The sequence below is a fragment of the Plectrocnemia conspersa genome, unplaced genomic scaffold (genome assembly GCF_051122295.1).
Source record: "Plectrocnemia conspersa isolate PC_06_02 unplaced genomic scaffold, ASM5112229v1 ptg000013l, whole genome shotgun sequence".
Lineage (NCBI taxonomy): Eukaryota > Metazoa > Arthropoda > Insecta > Trichoptera > Polycentropodidae > Plectrocnemia > Plectrocnemia conspersa.
In genome coordinates, this window is record NW_028277177.1 from 17,797,535 (window position 1) to 17,821,942 (window position 24,408).

Here is a 24,408-nt window from a genome sequence, read left to right on the forward strand (position 1 = left end):
ATTAAAGGTTTTTACGTCGAATTTTAGTAATTTGACAATTAATAGTAAAATGTTTGGGAATTACAAATAATTTTACCGTAATATTTATGAGTAATTAATGATATGAAATACGGGAAATTTTATCATCAAGTCATTAAAAATGACTTCAAAAAATAGAAAATATATTAGGCATGACATAGATACCTTTGGACTTATAAATGTTAATTTTAAGCGTTTTGATTTATCTGCGCACGCGGTCTGTAGTTACCATTTATTTTTGCTGCGCAGCCTAAAAATCTCAATATAAGTACATCATCTAAAAATTGTTTATAAAACTGCGCTACAAAATAAACTATTATTTTCCATATCTGCAGTTATTAGGTAAGAAATAAAACCGACCACCGTAGGTCGATTTTTACGTTATTTTTCAAGGTCAGTTTTTTAAACTCTCATATTGGAATCCATTACCTATTTTTTTACTCCTGGTTTACATTGTGGTCTGTGAACGATCTGAAAATGATTTGCGGTCCTTCAATTATGTTTTCAGTCAAGGCAATATCCTTTTTGGTGTTTCTGGAATGCTTGCTATTAGAAATAAAACAACACACAGCTTCTCAAATTGTTTACCATTTCCATACTCGGGCGCCTCTGACACCTTGATCTCCGGCGGCGGATTGGGGAGCTTTCTCTCCGGCGTCGGCGCCGGCGTCTCAGTCCTCTCCGGCGAGCCGCACTTTCGGGGCGCCTTCCACGGCCAGCAGCACAGCGGCATCACACTTTGGCGACCGCTGTGTCGTAGTGGCTGCTGTTGTATCGATCACCGCACACGACATCTATTCCGAGACGCGACCAAGCGCACTCTTCACACGTCGGCGAGTGTCGCCTCGCTGTTGTTATAGTACTATTATTATTTTTATTATTATTATTGTGTATCACGTGCACATGACAAATGAATAGTTTCAGCCGATTTTTCACAGTTCAACAATAACTTGTCACACATGAGTGCCGCCGGGCGTTATCGGCATTGGTTACTACATATTATGTACAGATGTATTATTACCTGACGCGAAACGGTGGAAAATTATACACGGGCATACGTCAATGGGTTGTGTGTTCAATACAAGCGATTCGGGCTGTTTGGTCTAACGATATTTGCTAATAGTATCTACTGTTTTTTCATGAGCAATAAGTAGGTTTTTTGTAATTTTATTTATTTCAGATCACACTTAAGATTTCAGTAAGTTATGGTTTATGTAGACAACAAAAAATCGACGGTTTATTTCTATTGTATTGAGTCGATTATATAAAAACCGCAAATACACCTATGTGATATGTCATTTTAAACGCAGTAGGTAATCAAATATATAATTATTAAATTTGCTTGAGAAAGTTTAATTTGACAAAATCACAAAACCTAATATATATATGCCGATAAGATAAGCATATAAATATGATATTTTAATTCCAAAAAACATTTATTTGTAACACGTTAAGGAAATTATGCTGCAACGATATCAACTGTCGCTTCTCAGACCATATAAACTGATAAAATTTATAGCTAGATATATTGCTAACAAACTAACATTTTACTTTAAGCAATTAGACATCCGTAAGTTTTATTATAATAACATGTTGCATGATATTTTACTGATTACCGTTTGTTATTTATTTATGCGTATATTGGTATATTGCACTGAAAAACCACTTTTTTAATTAAATAATAAAGAGGATGAATTGTCTGGGCAGCAAAATCAGGCCGCAAGTAGACAAAATTTTCAGTAGGTATCGTTTTTGACAGCCAAGGCAAAAAGTTAGCAAAGCGGCGCATATACCGTATGCATCATAAGATTCCCTATCGAGCGATTTATCGTTACATTCTAATTAGAATCCACTACTATTTGCCTCTCAGCCATACACCGTGGGGGTGTTACACTGCGCTTCTAAAGAAATATTTACCATTTTATTTTTATTATAATAAATATAAATATTTATTTGCTTTTGCAAACAACAACAGTAGGAACACATTTAATAATGACTATAATAACTATATTTATTTAAAAGATTGTTACAATTCTACGCAAAATTAAAAAAATCAGAGACATAAATAGCAAAATTATGGAATAAAGTTAGTGGTATTGTAGGTTAATCAAATTTATTTATTTAACAATCCAGGACTGACGCCGATCCTCTAGAAATAAAAGTAAGAGGGGTGTCGCTTGCAACGAAGAAAGAGATAAAGCATGCTATTTCGTGTAACGGTACTTCGTCCAGATTAATCAGACCAGTTCCGCATATCTGACATTTAACAGTGCCAGTGTATTAAAAAAATTGATGACTACTTCAATAGAAGAGTTAACAAGAGAATGTCTTTGTCGAAACTGGCATGACAAGTTTTGTGGCGACTGTTCTTACGCCAAGTGAGATAACGCTGTTTTACAGAACTGACTCAAAGAAAGAAAGAAATCGTGGCTTATCGAAATAAATTTTAATGAGTCATATTATTTTCGAAAAAAAATCTTACTCCGTCAAACATGAGCCATGCCCCAAGCAGTGAGTCATCAACTAGAGTAAATAGCGTACTTTTTTTGGAAGAGGACTGAAGTTCTCGAGCTTGACGATGGTCTTTTTGGCTTGCCCCGCAGATATCTCGACATGTATGGAACCTCAGAATGTAGGAATCATTGATACTTGTAAAATATACAGCCACCTTTAACGGACAGAGGCCTTCTTTAATGGGTCAGCTAGAAGTCCGCGCTACTTCGTCATTATACATATATTGTAATGTAATATTTAATTATTAAAAGTCTTTGTTTAAATTATAAGTTGCTTGAATTGCGTTTCATTCACCATCATCCACGATCCCGAAAGTTTCATATAACGCGTTGCTTAAGTACGTGCAATCCTCAGTTGGATATTCTCAAGAATAAACAGATTATCCACAAGAAATGCTTAATAATGTATAATTTTTTACGAAAACACAGCAAATAAAATCCAAAGCTCCTTATCTCTGAAATAGATTATCTCAATCATAAAATAATATTTTACGTTATAAAGGTTACAAATCAAGGACCTTGTTTTAAAATTGCTATGGAATAAATAAAGAATGCGAATTACTTATTAATTAAAAATAAAACGCTTACGAAATGTAATGAAAAATTCCACTTTTTCACCGAGGTCTCTCAAACCAGTTCATTTTTACCAAGGTAATAAGTAAACAACTGCCATGGCACTTGAAAAGTAAACGGTTATCAGCAACTCATCTACACAAAAAATCCATGTAAGTTACATAGTAGATACATATTTTTAACAATTAACGTTTAAGTGTATCTATTATTAAAGTATTCTTACTCTCACGATTTCCAGGAACGAGTTAATGGAAAATATTTTCATAAGCTCATCTATAGTAGAAATTTACGCTGCACTGCCTAATACATTATTCTTTCATAACCTTTTGTGATTAATATCTAAGTTCGATGAATTACATAATACAACAATATATGTTTTGTGCCCCTGAATCAATTACCCTATTTTTTTCGATTCTGTTTTCAATGATAACGTATCTAATTCTAATTCTCGTCAAAGTATCGAAAGCTGATATAACTGATTTCGGCAACCAAAGGGTTAATTAAAATAGCAGTGCCTAAGTTAAAAAATATCATTGCATTGGTTCAAAAATTTCGTTAAATAATATATCATTTATATAAAAAAAGCTGCTTTCACAATAAATAAAACCTATTTTTTATTAAGTGAAATGACGATTTATAAAAATATATGTTATAGAAAAAAATCGTAATTTACAAACAATTATTTTTTTTTAAATTACACAATGAAAAATATTAGAAAATAAAATTTTATTTTAAGAAAAGCATTATTTCAAATTATCTAAAAATCTACAATTTATGTCAAATGTAATCCGAGCTCTGGATTATGTTGTTGAAATAAGGTTATCGTTATTTGTTGATATTATATATTGTATTTTGTTTAATTTTCTAACAGTACTATTTCTATGAAGTCATAGAATTGACATTATGACAATGCAATTCGATCCTTAAATTTTTATACGTACGTTTATAATACACGTTTTTTAGTATTTTAATTTATCTAAAATAATAATGGTTTTATAACTAATTTATTATTTAAAAACTTCATCACAGTTTAAAATCCCTGAGACACTTTTTAGTATTTGTGTAAATATCTTATTTTAGGATGTATGTGTGATAAAGGGCTTTTACATACATTTTTTACAAAATCAAAATAATAATCGTTTAATAGCTACTTCATTATAAAAATGATTCATTATTTTAAATACTCTGAAACAATTTGTTTTTTTTTTGAGATATGTCTATATATTTTAGGATATAGAGAGCTTTTACTAACATCTATAATGCAACATATATGTAAGTGATACTAAGTCTGGGTTGCCAGACGCTCACAAGGGATTTCCCAGAAGTCGTGTGAAGAAGAGAATCGATGGTATAGTTGTATCTATATATATTTTAGAAAACGTTTATATAATACATTAGAATATATAATGGTTAAAATAATGTGAATTGATGTTTATACGCTGACATTTGTATAAACACATTTTGACTTTGAGTTTCATCAAGAGAAAATTTAAAGCTGCTACACAATTTCACGAAAATCGCTTCATTTAGAGAAACCGCAGCAGCTCTCGGAAACTGCATGCAAATTTTCCAACTTATTTCTACATAAGAACGCGTCGAGCAACGTTCAAGAGTTTAAAGCTGTAAATGTAAATAATTTTACGAAACTATACATATACATCTGTACAACTATTCTACAATGTAAATATTTTAATCGTTAATATTATATTAAAGTGCCTTTTTTTCGTAAAAAGCAATTTTTTATTGTCAAAGGATATAGAATCTTATCTCTTGAATGCCTACAAAACGTTTCATCTAAGATGAATAAGAAAAAAAGAGAAAACACTTTCGATAATGGCTCTCTGCGCGAGTAGCACTTTTCGTGAAATAAAAAGGTTAAATTGCCAAATAAAGCTTTACGCCGATCTTCTGCGACATTTTTTTGCTGCTTGGAACATGGCCGATGTCATTATGCTACACATAAGATTGTGAATACGTATCACTCTCACACATGCACATACTAAAAATACGTTAATCCGAATAAGAGCAGTATAAAGTGGGTCAACGGTTGTGGCACAATAGTCACTGATTATTTACCCTAGCGTAAAAAACGATTTACGGGAAGCAAACCTTTGGCATGGTATATGCAAACCAAGTTTACAAAGGACATGCGAGGTCGTTAAAATAAATGAAAACAAAAAATAGAGTTCGTTTTGGAGCTATATGAAGGAAATCTATAGAGCAATTAATTTAAACGCAATGAATTATAAATTATTATAAACTTTGACAAGTATTAAAATTGTTGGGGTAGAATTTTCAAAGGAAACGACCGTTCAACTTAGAACACAAATTACAAGGTAAAATTTTCAAGTTTGACGACTGATGTGTACGGAGAAGTTCGAGCGATCGTGGCTTTTTCTGACGGAGGCGAATTTTATGAAATATTTTCGGCGAGAGAAATTAATTGTTTTGTAGAAGTTTTACACCATTTTAAGAATATTTTTTATTAATTATACCACATTTATATGTTCATCATTTAAAAGTTGTCTGTATTAAGCATGATAATATTAGAAACAAATCATCGATAATTTAAATAAATGTATAAATTATCATATATTATACATAAAGTATTTTATAACATTACATTTCCCTTCGTTTTAATAGTATATAAAGATACAATTCTTGGAAAATTTCGCGAATGTTTTCGTTCTGGAAAACCTTTTTTATTTAATTTAATTACAATTATTTTATATACTTCTTGTGAAAATGTAATTTATTTATTGTATAAAATTGATTTATATTTTTACGTAACAAAAAATTTAAGCTGCTTATCTTCAGCACAAAATTAAATAAAAAAAATTATTTATATCATCAGGGCCGCTCTCGGCGGACAAATAAATATTAATTTAATTTGCTTAATAGCTAATTTCCACATATATCTAAAAATTAGCTATTAAACTAAATTCTGACCGAATCAATTTTTTTTCGGAAATCTACAACGAATATTTTTACACTAAGAAATAAAATGAATGCTTTAAAAAATAAGCTAGCTTTTTGGGATAGTCGTACACAAGAGAAAAATATATAATATTTTCACCTTAAGTAAATGTTCGAATGCTACTGACGTTAACCAGATAGTCATATTTAGATTTATAAGCCAACATTTAAGAGCGTTAGATGAAAATTTTAATAATTATTTCTCGGAAAATAAAAATCCATGTAAGGGTGACTTCTGTTCTTGAAAGATATAAAATCGTGAAAGTTGATCTAATTGATGTCACTCTAGTTTTAGATATCCCTCTCTGAGTTATAAAGCTATCAAATTGCAGTTTTCTCGATTTTCTATTTGTGTAAATTGACTTTTTAGCTATGTCGCTAGTAAAAACGAAACAGAGAAATCGAACGAATGTTAAATGTTAAAGCAGCGCTTCGTCTCTCAGCAACAACACTGCAACCACGTATTTTAAATTTGCTTATAAAGAAGCATAAGCAGATATCGCACTTACCAAAAATTAAAAAAAATTAAATATTAAATTAAATAAATAAAAGTCTATGTTGGTTTCTATTTTTGACTGACGCCGGCCCGCTAAATATTTATCCGATTTTTTACATGGACGCGGATGTTAAAAGGTTATGGAACTCGAAAGATAGAAGCAAATAACAAAAAATATGCTTCAATATGCAGAAAATAAAAATACATTATGTACTTTATAAATTCATAATTTTTTCATTGAGTATAAAGCATAGCTTTAAATTTATTTAATATAAAATATGTATTTGTAGTCGTATCAAAAATAACTGTAAAAATGTAAATCTGAATATCTTATGAATTTCATTGTTTGATTGATGCTTTCCAAAATATTTTATTAAAATAAAGATGTTATTTTATATAAAATGTATTTTTATTTTATATAAAATGTATTTTCAACTCGGTTTCAGGCTATTTAAGATGTCCACAAATCAGTGTCTAACAATAGGGAATGAAGATCTTCGTTTCAGTAAAGCCGTTGGGACATTTTCACGCTAAGTATTTACTAAGACTGTCGAGTTTAGCACAAACAAACTGTCGAAGCCGGACGAGAATAGACACGGCTTTACAAAAGTACGTCATTGTGTCCCTAACGAAGAAAAATAAACTCAAGAAATCGTAAAATACAAACATGCTACACATAATACAAGAATGTACAATATGTGCTCTTTTGTATGTTTACAGCCACATACATTTGTATTTGTACGTGTTTTTATTATATTTACAAATAAAACCCACATTCGCTGCGTAGCTAATGCGATAAAGAAGAGAAAATTCAATTTTCAGTACGCACATTGTATACATATAGTATACACACATTATAAATATAGTTTTTTTGTTTTATTTTTTTCGCGACTAGATAAAATTTTATAATAATATTTTTTAGATTAGATTAATGAATGTTTATTAAACAATGGTACGATGTAATTTACGCGATGTAACTGAAATTTTTAACCCGCATCTCCTTTATTCCCGTGTCGTGCATTAACAATAGAACTATTGTCTTTTAAGTTACTTTGTGGGGTTTTTCACACCATAGGGGAGATAAAATAATTATGTAAATCAATGATTTTGCAGTATTCATATATTAGTTATTAAACATTAAATGACAGTTTATAATAGTTTAGTTTGTACTACTGCCGTTTGAATGATACATAATAATAAACAATGTTAATATTTTTAATGGCCGTAATTGGCAGATTTTTTTAAGAAATTTTTTACGTATAAATTGTTCACGTGCTAAAAATTTTACCATCGTAAATTTTGGGGCCCATTTTTTTCAAATTAGTATATAACAAAATACGTACTCAGCTGTTAAAACTTAAAATTAAAAAAGCGAAATTAGATAATAATTATTATGTTCGATCGAATTTCCCAGTATTATTTTATTATATACTCAAAAATTTCCTTTAAGCATTTGGCTCATCACAGCAACATTCGTTGAACGTGAGAGATAAATTAATCGGCTTCAATTTGGAGCGGTCTCTATCGAGCCAGTAATTTATTACGCAATAAAACCGAAGTACCGGTAAAAACAAGACAAAAATCAGACGAAGGTCTGACGCCCTTCGGGAACGATAAATTACATTCTGAGTGATAGGAGAAAAGGTCCATTAATACCGACAAGGCTCTTCTGGCTGTGTACTTGTAACCGAAAAAAATCCTTAAAATTGTCTCGTTTCGTCCCAATGGGTATTCGTCCAACCGCAGATTTTTCCGTAATCGAGCTCTAAGTGAAAAATCACAGGGCAAAAATTTGCGTCATAAAATTATTTATGGGTTTTAATACTCGCCGCGTTGTAACCTCAAAACAATGTAAATATTATATCACAATACAAGCTTTAAAAAATACACAGAGCTCCACTCCCAAGCGAGTAATATTTGTCGAAACTGTTATATTTATTATATTATTTTCCGAGTGTATTATATTACATTTATGATGTTATAAAATTCAATTTCGCCTTTGAGAAGGTTTACGCGTAAATAAAATATTACAAGTCATCGGAGAAAATATTATTTGTGGGTAAGATTAAGCCTATAGCTTCCACTAAATTTAAGAATTTATAAATATAACTTAGTTCCGGTCGAATAATCTTTACATTCGCTTTTGCTAAGAAGTATATAAAACGATAAAAATAATATAAATAAAGAATTAAAAGGTCAACTTTAATCGATTAAATCGTTCTATATTTATCACGTAAAATTATTAAAGTCAAGTTTTTCACATTACGTTACCGTATTTTCAATTTGTTAAGGTAAAAACATATATATATTTACTCAACATTGAATTGAAATGAGTACGCAAATATTAAAATGTATGGCATATAAAAATGACTTACAATTTTGGTATAAAAATACGGATTAAATTTATATATATTACTCTTAAATTATTTTTTAATTAAAAATGCTTTTATAATTTTTTGTACGGCTTTCGCGTTAAGCATATTTAAAATAAATATAATAGTAAAAATATAAAAATCGCAAATACATACATATACATATAATATAATGTTTTTAGCAATTATAAATTAAATTACTGAACACATTTAATTAAATATATATTAATACCTTTAAAAAATTTGTGTTGTTAATTTTTAAAACCGCATTTATTTAAAATATGTAACACCAACAGAAGTAACTATAGAAATAATAACTAATATTATATAAAATAAAGCACCCTAGCGAAATGAAGATGCTTCCAAAAATACATTTAATTAACGCAGTGTTTAGATTAAAACATGTGCCTAGTCAGGAAAACCATTAAATAAAGTAAAATCGTATCATTGCTACCAATAATATCTAAAGTATTCGAAAAACTCCTCTGGAGATGTGCCAGACCGTGCCATGCTAAAATGATTAAAAAAAATTAAAATAAAATGCTACGAAACATTGTAAATGCTCCATGGTATGTTCATGATAGAGACATACATCGTGACCTAGGTGTAGAAAACTTCGCACGTTGTATAAAATGTTTTGTTGCTAAACATACAGCACGTCAACATCGTGGCAGCAAACTTCTCAATATGGACAACTTGAAAAGACGGCTGAAGAGGTCTGGTTTTTATTAATAAAACTCATTTACAATAATAGATTGTGTAGTGTAGAACATTTAGACGCCAATGGGTGAACATAGTGCTTAAAAAAATAAATTATTAATTGTTGGTCATAAATCAGTTTTAATTTTTTTTTAATTATAATGAGATAAATTGAATTTTGATATAATATAATATGAGATAACAGAAAAACAATTTTGACGTGATCTCCTAAATCAAATATAATATTTTTAATATATTAGATCGTGAGAAATGTTAACTATGACCCTCATTATTACTCCATCGCACTGGTTAATTATACTCAATTATGAATTAAATATAATGTGCTTTGACAAACTATTAACAAGGTTACGATAATATTAATTCAAACACGTAAATTGCTTTTGATAAATAATAAACGTATATATAGTTAAAATGTTTTACAGAGCGATCCTAACAATAGCCGTCAATTAAGAAGAATAATGAAACAATTATGCAATAGAAAAGTTTCTATCGCTCTGGGAGAAAAAAAAGCACTTAATTAATTAAGCTTTCATCGTGTTTCAAAAGAGAAGACTCTTAAATTAAGGAAAATTTTAGTCAAAATAATTACATTGCTACACATACATATAACAAAGGCAAAAAATGTATATCCGAAGTCGGTAAAATGGAGTGTGTAATTCGAACCATGTAAGCCTGACTAGCTAATTGCGAGCTTTAATCTCAGCATCAAAAGCTCATTTGTAGCACGGAAATTGCTAATTCGGAACATTTATTGTCGCGTTCAAGTCTACATAGAGAGCTAAAAGTTACAAGCAACTATAGTAGCTTTTCCGTATCAAATGTTCCTTAGAGCTTATAATAATAAATTAACGTGGTATTTTTTAGATATCATATTACAAAATAAAAGTTTGTTTAAAATCAATTTTCAATTTTTGCGGTCAGACTTTTTTTTTGATCAAAGTTGTTAAGGGTCGCACTTAGAATTTAATATTTATTTTTGACTACAGGGTAACAATATTACCAATCACTTGATACAATTTTACCTTTTACATAAAAAACAATAACATATTATACTTAATGTGAGCACTGAGCTTGTTTTTTTGATATCGGTGCATCAATATCTGGTTTAATAATGAAAGAATGCTAAGAGTATTTTAAAGATCCTCGTCTAAAATTTTGTTTTAATTTTACTTGTGTTTTCATACAGGAAAAAATAAACGTACTCTTCAAAAGAGATGTAAAAGGTAAGATATTTTTCATAATATAGTTATAAACTTATGTACATAAGTCTTATATTTTTTCATGATATGCTTTTTTGGCGTGAATTTTGCCTTTTTATTTCACCAGCTTTATTAAGAGATAATGTAGAAGCCATATTAAAAAAATTCTTATTATTAATTTAATTTTAACAATATTGATACGCGCATGAGCGAGTATTGTGGGCCGCGTGCAGCTAGCGGGCCACGGGCTAAACAACCATAAGATAGAGCCTACATCATAAATAAAGATACATATCAGAAATTAAAACGGTTTTTATTTTATAATCATCTTAATAATAAAAACTTAAAATAGGTATATTCTTTCAATGTTTTCAATAATTCACGAACTGCAATTTTCATTAATTTTAATCCATTTTTTTCCGCGGGCACGGGGTTAGGAACCCCTGAGCTAGACAATAATAAATCTACAAAATATGCGAGTTTGCACCTAAAAAGTTATAGTAAAAGTAAGGTTTTATTCTGGAGGAATTATTCATGGATCGCTTTATGAATCAATCGAAACTGTTACAGCATAATCATATTGTAAGGAAATTGAAACCATGCATAGAAAATTGACCATAAAACATCCAAAGTTGATAAACAGACTTGAAGCGATTTTGTTCCATGATAATGCAAGACTTCATACTTGATATTTAGTCTGCATTAAAAATATGATAGCTATCCTTACCGATATTACGATACGATATAAAAGGCCGATTAGCATATATGATGTTTGTTAATAACCAAAACATATTTTCAATATTCACATATTTACACAATTGAACTAATATTATAAATAATTTCACAAAGAAAGCACGGGTATATAAGCCGCAAGTGAAATAGACCAGGTACATTCATTTTCATTGTGGATTGCGTACGGTTCGTAACGTATTCGGCAAAATAATGATAGGTCTAGTAACGTTTTTGTGGTTGTTTGCCTCGGCGATCTACTTAGCTGAAGCCAGCTCATCATCGCATGAACATAGTCCAAAAAAATGCTATCCTAATGCAACATGGAAACTCTCCGATGGATGCGAAAACACGTGCAGCATACCACAATTTAAGGAAGTCTGCAATGGGAAGCCCGCTTGTAAAAAACTCGTCTGTGATGATGGTACCCTGAAGGACTGTGATGGTCAATGCGTCGCTCCGATTAACTGCAAAGAAGGATGCGGTGGAGACAAGAACGCTTATTGGACTCCGTGCGGAAAATATCTCTGCTCAACCTATTGCGCTGGTATTACCGCACCTGCCGCCTGCATTACAACGGCGAATCCAACTTGTCCTACTACTGGTTGTTTTAAAGGAGGATGCATATGTAAACCAGGTTTCTCAAAAAATTACAAAAATAAATGTGTTGTAACAGAAAACTGCAATAAATGCTGTGAGAACGAGACATATGGAACAGCAGCACCATGCGCAGAAAAAACCTGCAGCAACGTTTTAAGTACTGCTCCTTGCACTGCTACTGCCGTACCAGGCTGTTGGTGCAACGCTGGATTTGTTCGAAACTGTAAGGGTCAATGTGTTCCATTCAGTACCTGCCCTAAACGAACGTGTCCTACTGATCCGAGAGCAACAGTTGCACTTTGTCCAGTCACATGTCCAGCTACTTGCCAATACCCTGCTGCTGCATCTTGTTATTGTACAGCTGGTTCTTATGCATGTATATGCAACTGTGGACATTCGTATAACACGGGGTTAGGCAAATGTGTTAAAAAGGATCAATGTCCTACATCAGAGGATTCCAACCTTTTTACATCCCAAAGCGCATACTAAAATATCGGTAGGGCCGCGGGCACCACCAATTTTTTTTAAGGATATTTATAATTGCACAAGTGTAATAAATAATAAATAAAAATAATTTCAAAATGATAAAACTATTGTTCAAATTACATACACACAAAGAAACATACATACAAAACGATATACAAAGTAAACAAAAAACACACATAACAAGAAAACTTTTATAAAAAAATATAATATCAATCTGTCAGTGTGATCTTTGGCATTGTATTTCATTGGTCAGTGCCTCATAATTAGGAGAGTATGACGATAATCCTGTTAGCAAACAATCATAAAGATGTTCATTGGTGAGTCGAGATCTATATTTTAATTTTTTTATATTCATGTTTGAAAATAATGATTCGTATAAATATGTCGAACCAAAAAATACTTTAATTTTAAATGCCGCTTTTTTTCAAAAATATGAACCTTTCTCTATCCACAAATAAATAAAAAAAAATTGTAATTAGTGTTTGTGAAAAAAACTTTGTTGCGGTCGAATAGTGGCGGGTGCACACAAATCGGTCCGCGGGCTCCATGGCGCCCGCGGGCACGGGGTTGGGAACCCCTGTCCTACATCATAAATAAAGATACATATCAGAAATGAAATCGGTTTTTATTTTATAATCATCTTAATAATAAAAACTTAAAATAGGTATATTCTTTCAATGTTTTACGTAAATAATTTTCTTTGGGATTTAATCTCAAGAAAACTTAAAATGATAATTCACGACCTGCAATTTTCATTAATTTGAATCCATTTTTTTCCACGGGCACGGGGTTAGGAACCCCTGAGCTAGACAATAATAAATCTACAAAATATGCGAGTTTGCATTTAAAAAGTTATAGTAAAAGTAAGGTTTTATTCTGGAGGAATTATTCATGGATCGCTTTATGAATCAATCGAAACTGTTACAGCATAATCATATTGTAAGGAAATTGAAACCATGCATAGAAAATTGACCATAAAACATCCAAAGTTGATAAACAGACTTGAAGCGATTTTGTTCCATGATAATGCAAGACTTCATACTTGATAGTTTGTCTGCATTAAAAATATGATAGCTATCCTTACCGATATTACGATATGATATAAAAGGCCGATTAGCATATATGATGTTGGTGAATTAACAAAACATATTTTCAATATTCATATATTTACACAATTGAACTAATAATATAAATAATTTCACAAAGAAAGCACGGGTATATAAGCCGCAAGTGAAATAGACCAGGTACATTCATTTTCATTGTGGATTGCGTACGGTTCGTAACGTATTCGGCAAAATGATGATAGGTCTAGTAACGTTTTTGTGGGTGTTTGCCTCGGCGATCTACTTAGCTGAAGCCAGCTCATCATCGCATGAACATAGTCCAAAAAAATGCTATCCTAATGCAACATGGAAACTCTCCGATGGATGCGAAAACACGTGCAGCATGCCACAATTTAAGGCAGTCTGCAATGGGAAGCCCGCTTGTAAAAAACTCGTCTGTGATGATGGTACCCTGAAGGACTGTGATGGTCAATGCGTCGCTCCGATAAACTGCAAAGAAGGATGCGGTGGAGACAAGAACGCTTATTGGACTCCGTGCGGAAAATATCTCTGCTCAACCTATTGCGCTGGTATTACCGTACCTGCCCCCTGCCTTACAGCGGCGAATGCAGTTTGCCCTGATACTGGTTGCTTAAAAGGAGGATGCATATGTAAACCAGGTTTCTCAAAAAATTACAAAAAGAAATGTGTTGTAACAGAAAACTGCAATAAATGCTGTGAGTACGAGACATATGGAACAGCAGCACCATGCGCAGAAAAAACCTGCAGCAACGTTTTAAGTACTGCTCCTTGCACTGCTACTGCCGTACCAGGCTGTTGGTGCAACGCTGGATTTGTTCGAAACTGTAAGGGTCAATGTGTTCCATTCAGTACCTGCCCTAAACGAACGTGTCCTACTGATCCGAGAGCAACAGTTGCACTTTGTCCAGTCACATGTCCAGCTACTTGCCAATACCCTGCTGCTGCATCTTGTTATTGTACAGCTGGTTCTTATGCATGTATTTGCAACTGTGGACATTCGTATAACACGGGGTTAGGCAAATGTGTTAAAAAGGATCAATGTCCTACATCAGAGGATTCCACCCTTTTTATAACCTAGAGCGCATTCTAAAATATCGGTAGGGCCGCGGGCACCACCTATTTTTTCTAAGGATATTTATAATTGGACAAGGTAATAAATAATAAATAAAAATAATTTCAAAATAATAAAACTATTGTTCAAATTACATACACACAAAGAAACATACATACAAAACGATATACAAAGTAAACAAAAAACACACATACCAAGAAAACTTTTATAAAAAAATATAATATCAATCTGTCAGTTTGATCTTTGGCATTGTATTTCATTGGCCAGTGCCTCATAATTAGGAGAGTATGACGATAATATTGTTAGCAAACAATCATAAAGATGCTCATTGGTGAGTCGAGATCTATATCTTGATTTTATTAAATTCATGTTTAAAAACAATGATTCGTATAAATATGTCGAACCAAAAAATGATTTTATTTTAAATGCCACTTTTTTCAAAAATATGAACATTTCTCTGTCCACAAATAAATGAATAAAAAAAAATGTTAATTAGTGTTTGTGAAAAAAATTATGTTGCGGTCGAATAGTGGCGGGCGCAATCAAATCGGTCCGCGGGCGCCATGGCGCCCGCGGGCACGGGGTTGGGAACCCCTGTCCTACATCATAAATAAAGATACATATCAAAAATTTAAACGGTTTTTATTTTATAATTATCTTAATAATAAAAACTTAAAATAGGTATATTCTTTCAATGTTTTACGTAAATAATTTTCTTTGGGATTTAAACTCTAGAAAACTTAAAATGATAATTCACGAACTGCAATTTTCATTAATTTGAATCCATTTTTTTACCGCGGGCACGGGGTTGGGAACCCCTGTGCTAGACAATAATAAATCTACAAAATATGCGGAATTGCACCTAAAAAGTTATAGTAAAAGTAAGGTTTTATTCTGGAGGAATTATTCATGGATCGCTTCATGAACCAATCGAAACTGTTACAGCATAATCATATTGTAAAGAAATCGAAACCATGCATAGAAAATTGACCATAAAACATCCGATGTTGATAAACAGACTTGAAGCGATTTTGTTCCATGATAATGCAAGACTTCATACTTGACACTAATTACTGTTGCAAAATTAAAAAAATAAGATTGGAAAATTTTCCTATTATTGTATCTTATATCCTAATCTTTCCCCTACATATTATCACTTTTTTAGACATTTAGTCATTTCTTAAAAAGAAAAATTCAATAATAAAAATGATATTATAAAAGTCTTTTAAAACTTCACAACCTCTAAAAATTAATATTTTTGTAAACATTGTTAAATCGTTGGTATATGGAGCATGTTTTGATTATAGAGTTTCGTATCTCAATAAAAAAATCGATTACATCATATGAAACAACCTAATACATCCATATAAATTTGTTTTCAAACCAATCAAATAACATCATAGCATTGATTAAGTATTGATGATAACTGTTACGTTAGTTTTAAACAAATACAGAAGCATTATATTATGAAACTCTGCCTATAAATAAAATATACAAAGTTCTGGAAATTTGATCATATTTTTTTTAAATATTACTATATTTTTTAATTTAATAAACATTAAGAACTTAGCATTTTTACGAAGAGAAACTTAATTTTTTAAGAACTTTTGTGTAGTACTATTTATCCATTAATTTTCAGGATAAAAATGCCTGCTTCATAGTGTTTTTTTATATATATATATATATATATATATATATATATATATATATATATATATATATATATATATATATATCTCTGAATAAGTGATACTAAACGTTAAATGAAATTGATAATATGGATATTTTCCAATGTAGTCTGCCAACACATCACTTATTTTTAATGTTTATTGATTCTACAATACATATTTATCGTTTATTGTAGAAGTAAATTCACAAGCCATCTTCTGATCGCTGTCATTCCTGATTGATTTATGTCTGAGTAACAAAATATTGTTTCGTAGAAATGAACATACATGAACTTGTTAAATATCTTACACGTTTAACATAAATTCTATTTCAATGTTTGTTTAACGATATGTATTATTTATGACCAAAAAACGTCAGGCTAAATAAACATACACCTATCCGCTGACAAAAAAGTTTAATCAGCTTGTTAAATGTTGATTTGGGAAACAAAAAATGTATCGAAATATTTAAATAAATATATTATGTTATCCAAAAAAAAACAACTTTATGACTGTTACTGATCTAACATGATACACGTGGCGTCGGTATTAGTTGACAAACCCAAAATTTAAATACATAATATGATAATGCCTTTAGTTCTAATCCAATCTTATCTCGAGTGCTTCCAGATCCTCCAGGAGCACCAGGTGTTTGTATGAATGGGTAATCTGATCTCGAGAAGATCACCGATCAAAACTACTGTGAACGTGAAAGCCTACCTTCAGATGCGCACACCTGTGTTTCTCAAACATATATTATAATAAATACATCCAAAATTAACATCGATACGCCATAGAAGATTACGTACATACAAGTCACGCGCACGTGCCGACGACAATGGAAAATTATTTATCAAAGCGGAAATGAGTTATTCAGTATTAAAGTCAGAGATCGCATTGTTATGGTATATGTACAAATATACAACAAACGAATCATCGGGACCATTTTGCGGCTTCGAATAGGCGTTGCTAAGCAACGTGAGAGCAGAGTAGAAAGATTGCAAATTTATTGCCATTTCAGATTAGAAGTAAGCCTTTGATTTATGTAATGCTTAAAAAAGGATCGCACAGTGGTGCGGATTTAAACGTTATCACATAAATCGACAAATACCAATCTATATTATGTTGTAAAATATTTCAAAATTTCCTACTACGCTGCCCAATAAGGTTAACTCTGTTTTATTTGTATTATATTGTAGATAAAAACATTTTTCAAAATATATACATACATATATACCTATATACATACATTGGAGAGTATAGGTATAAGTGATATAGTTTTAAGATGGTTTAATAATTACCTATATAAAAGAAAACAAAAAGTTAAAATAAATAATGTATATTCTAAAGAGAAATTAGTGTCTTATGGAGTACCACAAGGGTCTAAATTGGGACCATTGTTATTTGTTTTGTATATTAATGATATAGTTAATAACGTGAAAAAATATAAAATTCATCTATTTGCGGATGACACATTAATGTATTGCATAGGTGATAACATTAAAGAAATTGTAAATAATTTAAATAATGAATTAAGTATATTAGAAATATGGTTAAAGAATAATGTACTTAAAATAAATGAGAATAAAACTAAATGTATGTTTATTAATTATAAAAATGTGTTAGATAATAGTACCAAAATAGTAATAAATAACTCTAGTATAGAAATAGTGGATAATATAAAATATTTAGGAGTAATTGTTGATACAAAATTAAATTTTAAAGAACATTGTAATTACATATTAAAAAAAATTAGTAGAAAAATAGGTTTATTATCTAGATTAAGAAATATATTAAGTATAAATACAAAAAAGTAATTTACAATAGTATAATATTGCCCCATTTTAATTATTGTGCAACACTATTAAATATGTTAAATAAGTTAGACAAACAAATGTTGCAAAAATTACAAAATAGGGCAATGAGAGTAATCTTAAATAAAAATAGATTAACTAATTGTAAAAGTATGATTGATAGATTAGAATGGTTGAATGTTCAAGAAATATTGAGTATGAATGTTTTAGTATTTATATATAAGTTAGAAAATAATATGTTACCAGAATATTTTAATAAGTATTTAATAATAAATATAGATGTACATAAATATAATACTAGAAATAGAGAAAATTTAAAGATAATTAAGTATAAGAAAACGAGTACGGCTAGGGGAGCTATGTACGGAGGTTTTGATTTATATAACAGTCTTCCAAGAGAAATCCGAAACAGCAAAAATATAACGGGCTTCATAAATGGAATAAAAAAACACCTTCGTACATATAGAAATAAATTATAATATTAAGTCTTGATTATTGTATATTTTTATTTTTTCTTTCTGTTATGTATTTTTTATATATTTTTTATATATGTTTACTAAATTTGTTAGATGTAAAGATTAGCTATTAAGCTAAGTAAATTAATAAAATAAAATAAATAAATATATGGAATATTTTTATACACTATAAATGGGCTATTTTTAATTTTTATTATAATTTATTTTACTTACAAACATATATACATATATATATATATATATATATATATATATATATATATATATATATATATATATATATATATATATTGCTGGGCTTTGCCCACACCGGATGTTCATATTCTCAATTTTCCCCTGAGGATGGCTGGGCGAATCTGGCCGAAACGTAGGGACCATGATTCCACACGGAATCAAAAAAGTACGCGGAGTAATCCGACTCCTAGAAATATTAACCATATATATATATATATATATATATATATATATATATATATATATATATATATATATATATATATATATATATATATATATATATATATATATATATATATATATATATATATATATATATATATATATATATATATATATATATATATATATATATTTATATGTATATGTAAATAAATATATACACTAAAATAAATAATACGTTTCATACAGTATTACATACAATTTATTAATTAAATTAATTATACCTTAATCAATCAACAATCACTGGCCAATAAATGTAACAATCCACATAATGAATCTAGGTTTATTTTAAATAATAAATATATTAAAGCATATAAAATTATGAATAAATCATTTTAAATAATACTGTATAAAAATATAATTTAAAATAATACTAATACTATAAATAAAGAAAAATGCATTAATTATGTAAATCTTCATTATAAAATGCTGCAGATATTCTACATTATAAACCATCAGAAGAGCATTTTAATCAAATATTTGTGTAAAAATATTATTCATGTTTTTATCTAGAATAATATAAATTAATAATATATTGTTTATTTAATAAATGATATATTTCAATTAGTTTTTAAAGGCATTTTGAAGATATTATCTTCATTAAAAACGATACTAATCATGCCAACTGTATAAATATTCAGTTTTTAGCACAAATATACATGTTTGATCAAGTTACAAAAAATATTAACATATGTTATGTATCTGACATTGTATGTGAGTGACGCATATACATAAGCAAATAATTTAATATTTATGATGCAATATGTACTTTAGTAAAAAAAATCGATTTGCCTAGTTCGTATATAAAAAATATATCATATATTCATCCCTTATATCAGGCATGTCAAACACGCGGCCCGCCGGCTGCTGTGACTTCTTAGATTTTTATAATATAAAACATTAATAATTTGTTATTTTTATATAAATAATTTATTTTTATACAATTCGATTAAAATTTCTGGTGAAAACAAATAAAAAAAGAATATGTTAGTCATGTTGATAGTTGGCAATCTCTGCTGCTCAAATTGCCTTATTTAAAATTTTCAGAATATAATCATCAAATTAAATTGTTGAAATTGGAGTTTGATAGAAGATTTTCTGATTTTAAAACTGCGAATTTTTTTTCTTCGCTCATGTTGAAGTTATGCACGATAAGTTTCAAATAGAAGTAATTAAGATTCATTGTGACTCTTGACTGAAGCTTTGAAATTCCAGAGTTTTATACTTATTTAGTACCTGCGGTTTCCCAAAATGTTGTCTTTCGCGATGCGTATACTGACTAGGGATTCTGTGTCGAGACAATCCGGGAATTCAAAGATATTTTGCTATCTCGAGTCTCAGGAATTAAAAAAAAATATCCCGATTTAAATTGTATTTATTATATCCTTCATTTATTTTTTCTAGAAATTGCGAGTTTACGAAATAGAAGGTATTTTAATATCGTCGTTCATAGTGAAAACGATATTTTTAATTTAGGATTAGTATTCATATCAAGAAGATGTGATTCTTCTGAAATCCGAAAAATTGGTCAGAACCGTTTGGAAGATATTGAAATTATTATTAAAACCGACATTGTGGCAGTAACAACTGATACAGCTAGCATTATGAAAAAATTTGGACATGAGAGTCCTGTCGAAAATCATTTTTTTCTAAGTTATGCAATTCATCTAGCCGTTATAAACGTTTTATACCGGAAAGAGGATGAATGTCAAACACAAAAGGATAACGACGATGAACAATATATTAAGTGACTTTGAAAATAATGAAAGTGCAGAAATTCCTAATGATTTGTAACCGAGCTTAAGGCTCTAAATAAGAATCGAAATATTTACAAAAATATGTAAAGAGCGAAATTCTTGTCGAGCTTAATTTATGTCTCGACATGAAGACAAGGTGGAATTCCTTAATACCCATGATCGAAAGATTTTTAAAGGAGTTTCAGATCTTAGACTCAACTAGCAAGCAGACTCCGAATCTAAATATTTTGTTTAACTCATTGCTTTCAATTAAGCCAACATCGACAGAAAAAAAGCGGGTGTTTTTTAAGGCTGAAATATTTTTCATAAAAACCAGGAATTTTTAAAATCATATTTTGCCTAACAAAAGTATAAGTTTTTATATAATATAGATATAATAATTTCCATTAAAACATTTGTAATAAATTTAATTTAAATAAATATCGAATAAAATATTTTTAATTTATTACAATAACTTTTTATCTATCGTACCTATAAAATAAGTACATTTTTTAACATCAATTAAATATATCTAAATTATATATAGTAAATTTCTTAACATCAATAACAAAAATATGTTACTGAAAATCAAGGTTAAGATTAGATTAATTATATATAAATATTTCTGATAAAAATATTATGTTAATAAAAAATCTAAACTAAACAATATATATTTTTGTTAGTGTTAGTGTGGCAGATATTATCTTCATTCATAAGATGAATAATTTATTTTTATAACAAATAGACTCATTCAATAGTTGTCATCTCCATTCATACGATAAAATTAATTACGGCAACTTCACAAATAATCAGTTTTTCTTAAGGCATTAGAGCAAATTTACATATTTAATCAATCGAGTCAATGCTCACAAAAGAGTTTAAAATATTATTTTTCAATCAATATAACATATGTTTCATCATTAAATTTACATATCACATCAAAGCAAGGTATAAACGTATTTGTGTAAACCTCAAAAATATCGGAATTCGTCTTAGGTATAAAAAATCTTTAACAAGGCAAAAAACGGAAAATTTACACATATTTCATAAAGTGTAGGGGTATGTATAAACGTTGGTTGCATAAGGATGTATGAAGCAAAAAAATATATAAATAGTTTATCCTGCGGACCCGCTCTACATGCATTATTCATGAACTGGAAAGCTCCGATGCGCCCACAGATACGAAAAACTCTTTGTGTTAAGCTTTAACTCAACAGAATATATATATAATAAAAACTAGTAAGTAAAATGTGACTTTAATCAATTAAAATCACATATGCATTACGCCAATATTTTTAATTTGAACTAATTCAATCTTATTAATATAATCATTGTAATATAAATATGCTAATATAAAATAAAGATATAATTTAATAAAAGCAAAGCTGCTATATGAAATCGAATACGTTATTTTTGACAGTTACGCTTTGTTAAAGTCAATTAGTTGTGTAATTAGTATAATATTTACATTAATGTTTCACAGTAAGAGATTTTGGCGTTCAAAATTTTCCAGTAAAAAGCAACCATCGAACAATAGAACGTTTACAAACAAAACCAAAAAACAGAAAAAAATTTGTAATTTTACGTCGACGCCCAAGAATAAACTCATACATTTACACCGACTTTAAAAAACATTTATGTTAAAATCCGTACAAAAAACTATTATTAATTAATAATCACTAAATCACGTAGAACAAAACTCATTATTACTCGTAACTATTGTCGACATTTTGTTGACGAGAAACCAGAGAACAATGAGACTGACTATTTTACAACTTCACTCCTACGGGGATTCTACTCTAAATTGATCTCGACCGCCTGCTACAACCCCTTTTGAATTAACTTATATTACACCTGTATTTTATTTGTATTGAAACTGAACATTAAACAGCTCAGCCTCTAAATCGAAAAATAATGTGAGGGTTAACGATTGACAAGCGGTGTTTTTAAATATCAAAATATAATAATCTGAAAAGGTATAAAACAAATTTAAAACAAATACCCACAGGAAAAGGTAAAGTAAAAACACTATTTTTAATACTACAACTATTTGGGCGCCAAAGTCGTCAGTAAAAATGCAAGATTGCGCAAAATATAATGACGAAAATGTACTACATATATAATTGGTTCTGTAATTGATTGACCCATTCAAAAAAGCACAGACAACAAAACCTACTTCACCTGAGGACCTCATCCCAGAGATTTTCTTTGACATTACTTGCATCTACTCTTTAACATTCACATTGGAGTTAAAGAAGTTCAAGAGCCCAAAAACTTGGATTGCAACAAAGAGGAGGTCGAAACAAATTCAGAAGCCACTGCTCCACTGGTCCAGCTTGAAGTCCGGAATTTACCAACCAACACGCGTCTACTTTTGTTGGTTACATTGATATAAAACTTTATTGTCTTTCTGTTTAAAGCAATATTAATTCTCATGACAATAAATAAGTATCAATGTGGCTTAAGATATTAATAGCTCGCTTATGTTTAATTTTAGGAATCTATAATACAAAGTGTTATAATTAGCAACACAACGCAAACGAAGATGAATAATAAAGCTATTCGAATACATAAAATACAATACAAATGTATTATAATCAAACCTTTTGATATAGTAAATAATGGATATTATATAATATAAGCAATATTAATACACACACAAGCATTTTCGTATTTTTAACCCACATAAATATAATTGCGTTTTTTTAAAAAAATCTGCTTCGAATGCAAATGAAAAGAAGAAAATCCCATTCATCGAAACGCGCGGAAAATTATATTAATTTAGCAATTTTCCTTTGCCATATCAGCGAAAGTATGAAAGAACTGAGTCGCTCAGTGGAAATAAGGCATGTCATCCGGTTTTTTACGATACTAACTCGTCCTTAGCCAGAATTAGCAATTTCAGCATTTTATTGTCTTCCGCGGCGACTCCCCTTGTGGAACGATGTCCTGGTCGGAAATACGCCTGGTGATTTACGGTCTACGATTATTGTTTACGGTCTTGCGAATGTCGGAAAATTTAAGCATTTAAACGATTCTACAGCGGCATTGAAAGTGGCAAAAAATACCATTCGGGCTATGAAATGGTAGACTCTTGAATGACAAGAATGCGACTTTGTGGGATCAATTTTCGTATATGTATAAATGTATTATATTATAGAAAAAGGCATGTATCTAAAACATATTTAATGAAAATATTGGGATGCCTTTGGTATTAATAATTCATAAGGAATTTAATAAATAGCCAGTTCAAAAAATGCCTCTCAATTTCTCATCGAGAAAGTCGCCAAGCCGTTTATCTATAATATGTAAGATGAATGTATTCCACATAAAATAAAAGTTCGGTATTTTTTTGTCAGCCTACGCTTGATAATAATTTAATATATTATATGAAAACGTTGTAAATTTAAGCCAACA

At 29.7% G+C, this 24,408-nt stretch overlaps 2 protein-coding genes and 1 long non-coding RNA gene across 6 annotated transcripts in view; 2 read left to right on the plus strand and 1 right to left on the minus strand.

The window, feature by feature from the left end:
- LOC148227455 (cytochrome b5 reductase 4) overlaps nucleotides 1–24,408 on the minus strand; it is a 128,285-nt gene that overhangs the window by 43,334 nt on the left and 60,543 nt on the right. The window contains exon 1 of one of the 2 annotated variants that reach the window (XM_088201483.1): nucleotides 607–857. The exons of the other annotated variant lie outside the window; for it this stretch is intronic. Within the exon in view, the coding sequence (XP_088057609.1) occupies nucleotides 607–751 (145 nt within the window). The 5' untranslated portion in view covers nucleotides 752–857. Of the gene's footprint in view, nucleotides 1–606; nucleotides 858–24,408 lie in introns of those variants that run through there. 2 annotated transcript variants of the gene reach the window in all.
- Nucleotides 737–2,801, plus strand: LOC148227456 (uncharacterized). 3 transcript variants are annotated; one of them, XR_015811913.1, is made up of 2 exons: nucleotides 737–877; nucleotides 2,152–2,801. It is a non-coding gene; the product is annotated as an uncharacterized LOC148227456 (long non-coding RNA). The 3 variants fall into 3 exon arrangements; XR_015811911.1 differs by having other exon boundaries at nucleotides 739–877; nucleotides 957–2,801; XR_015811912.1 differs by having other exon boundaries at nucleotides 744–877; nucleotides 937–2,801.
- Nucleotides 13,979–24,408, plus strand: part of LOC148227457 (zonadhesin-like) — a 34,378-nt gene continuing 23,948 nt past the window's right edge. The window contains exon 1 of the mRNA XM_088201857.1: nucleotides 13,979–14,315. Within this exon, the coding sequence (XP_088057983.1) occupies nucleotides 13,979–14,315 (337 nt within the window). The remainder of the gene's footprint in view (nucleotides 14,316–24,408) is intronic.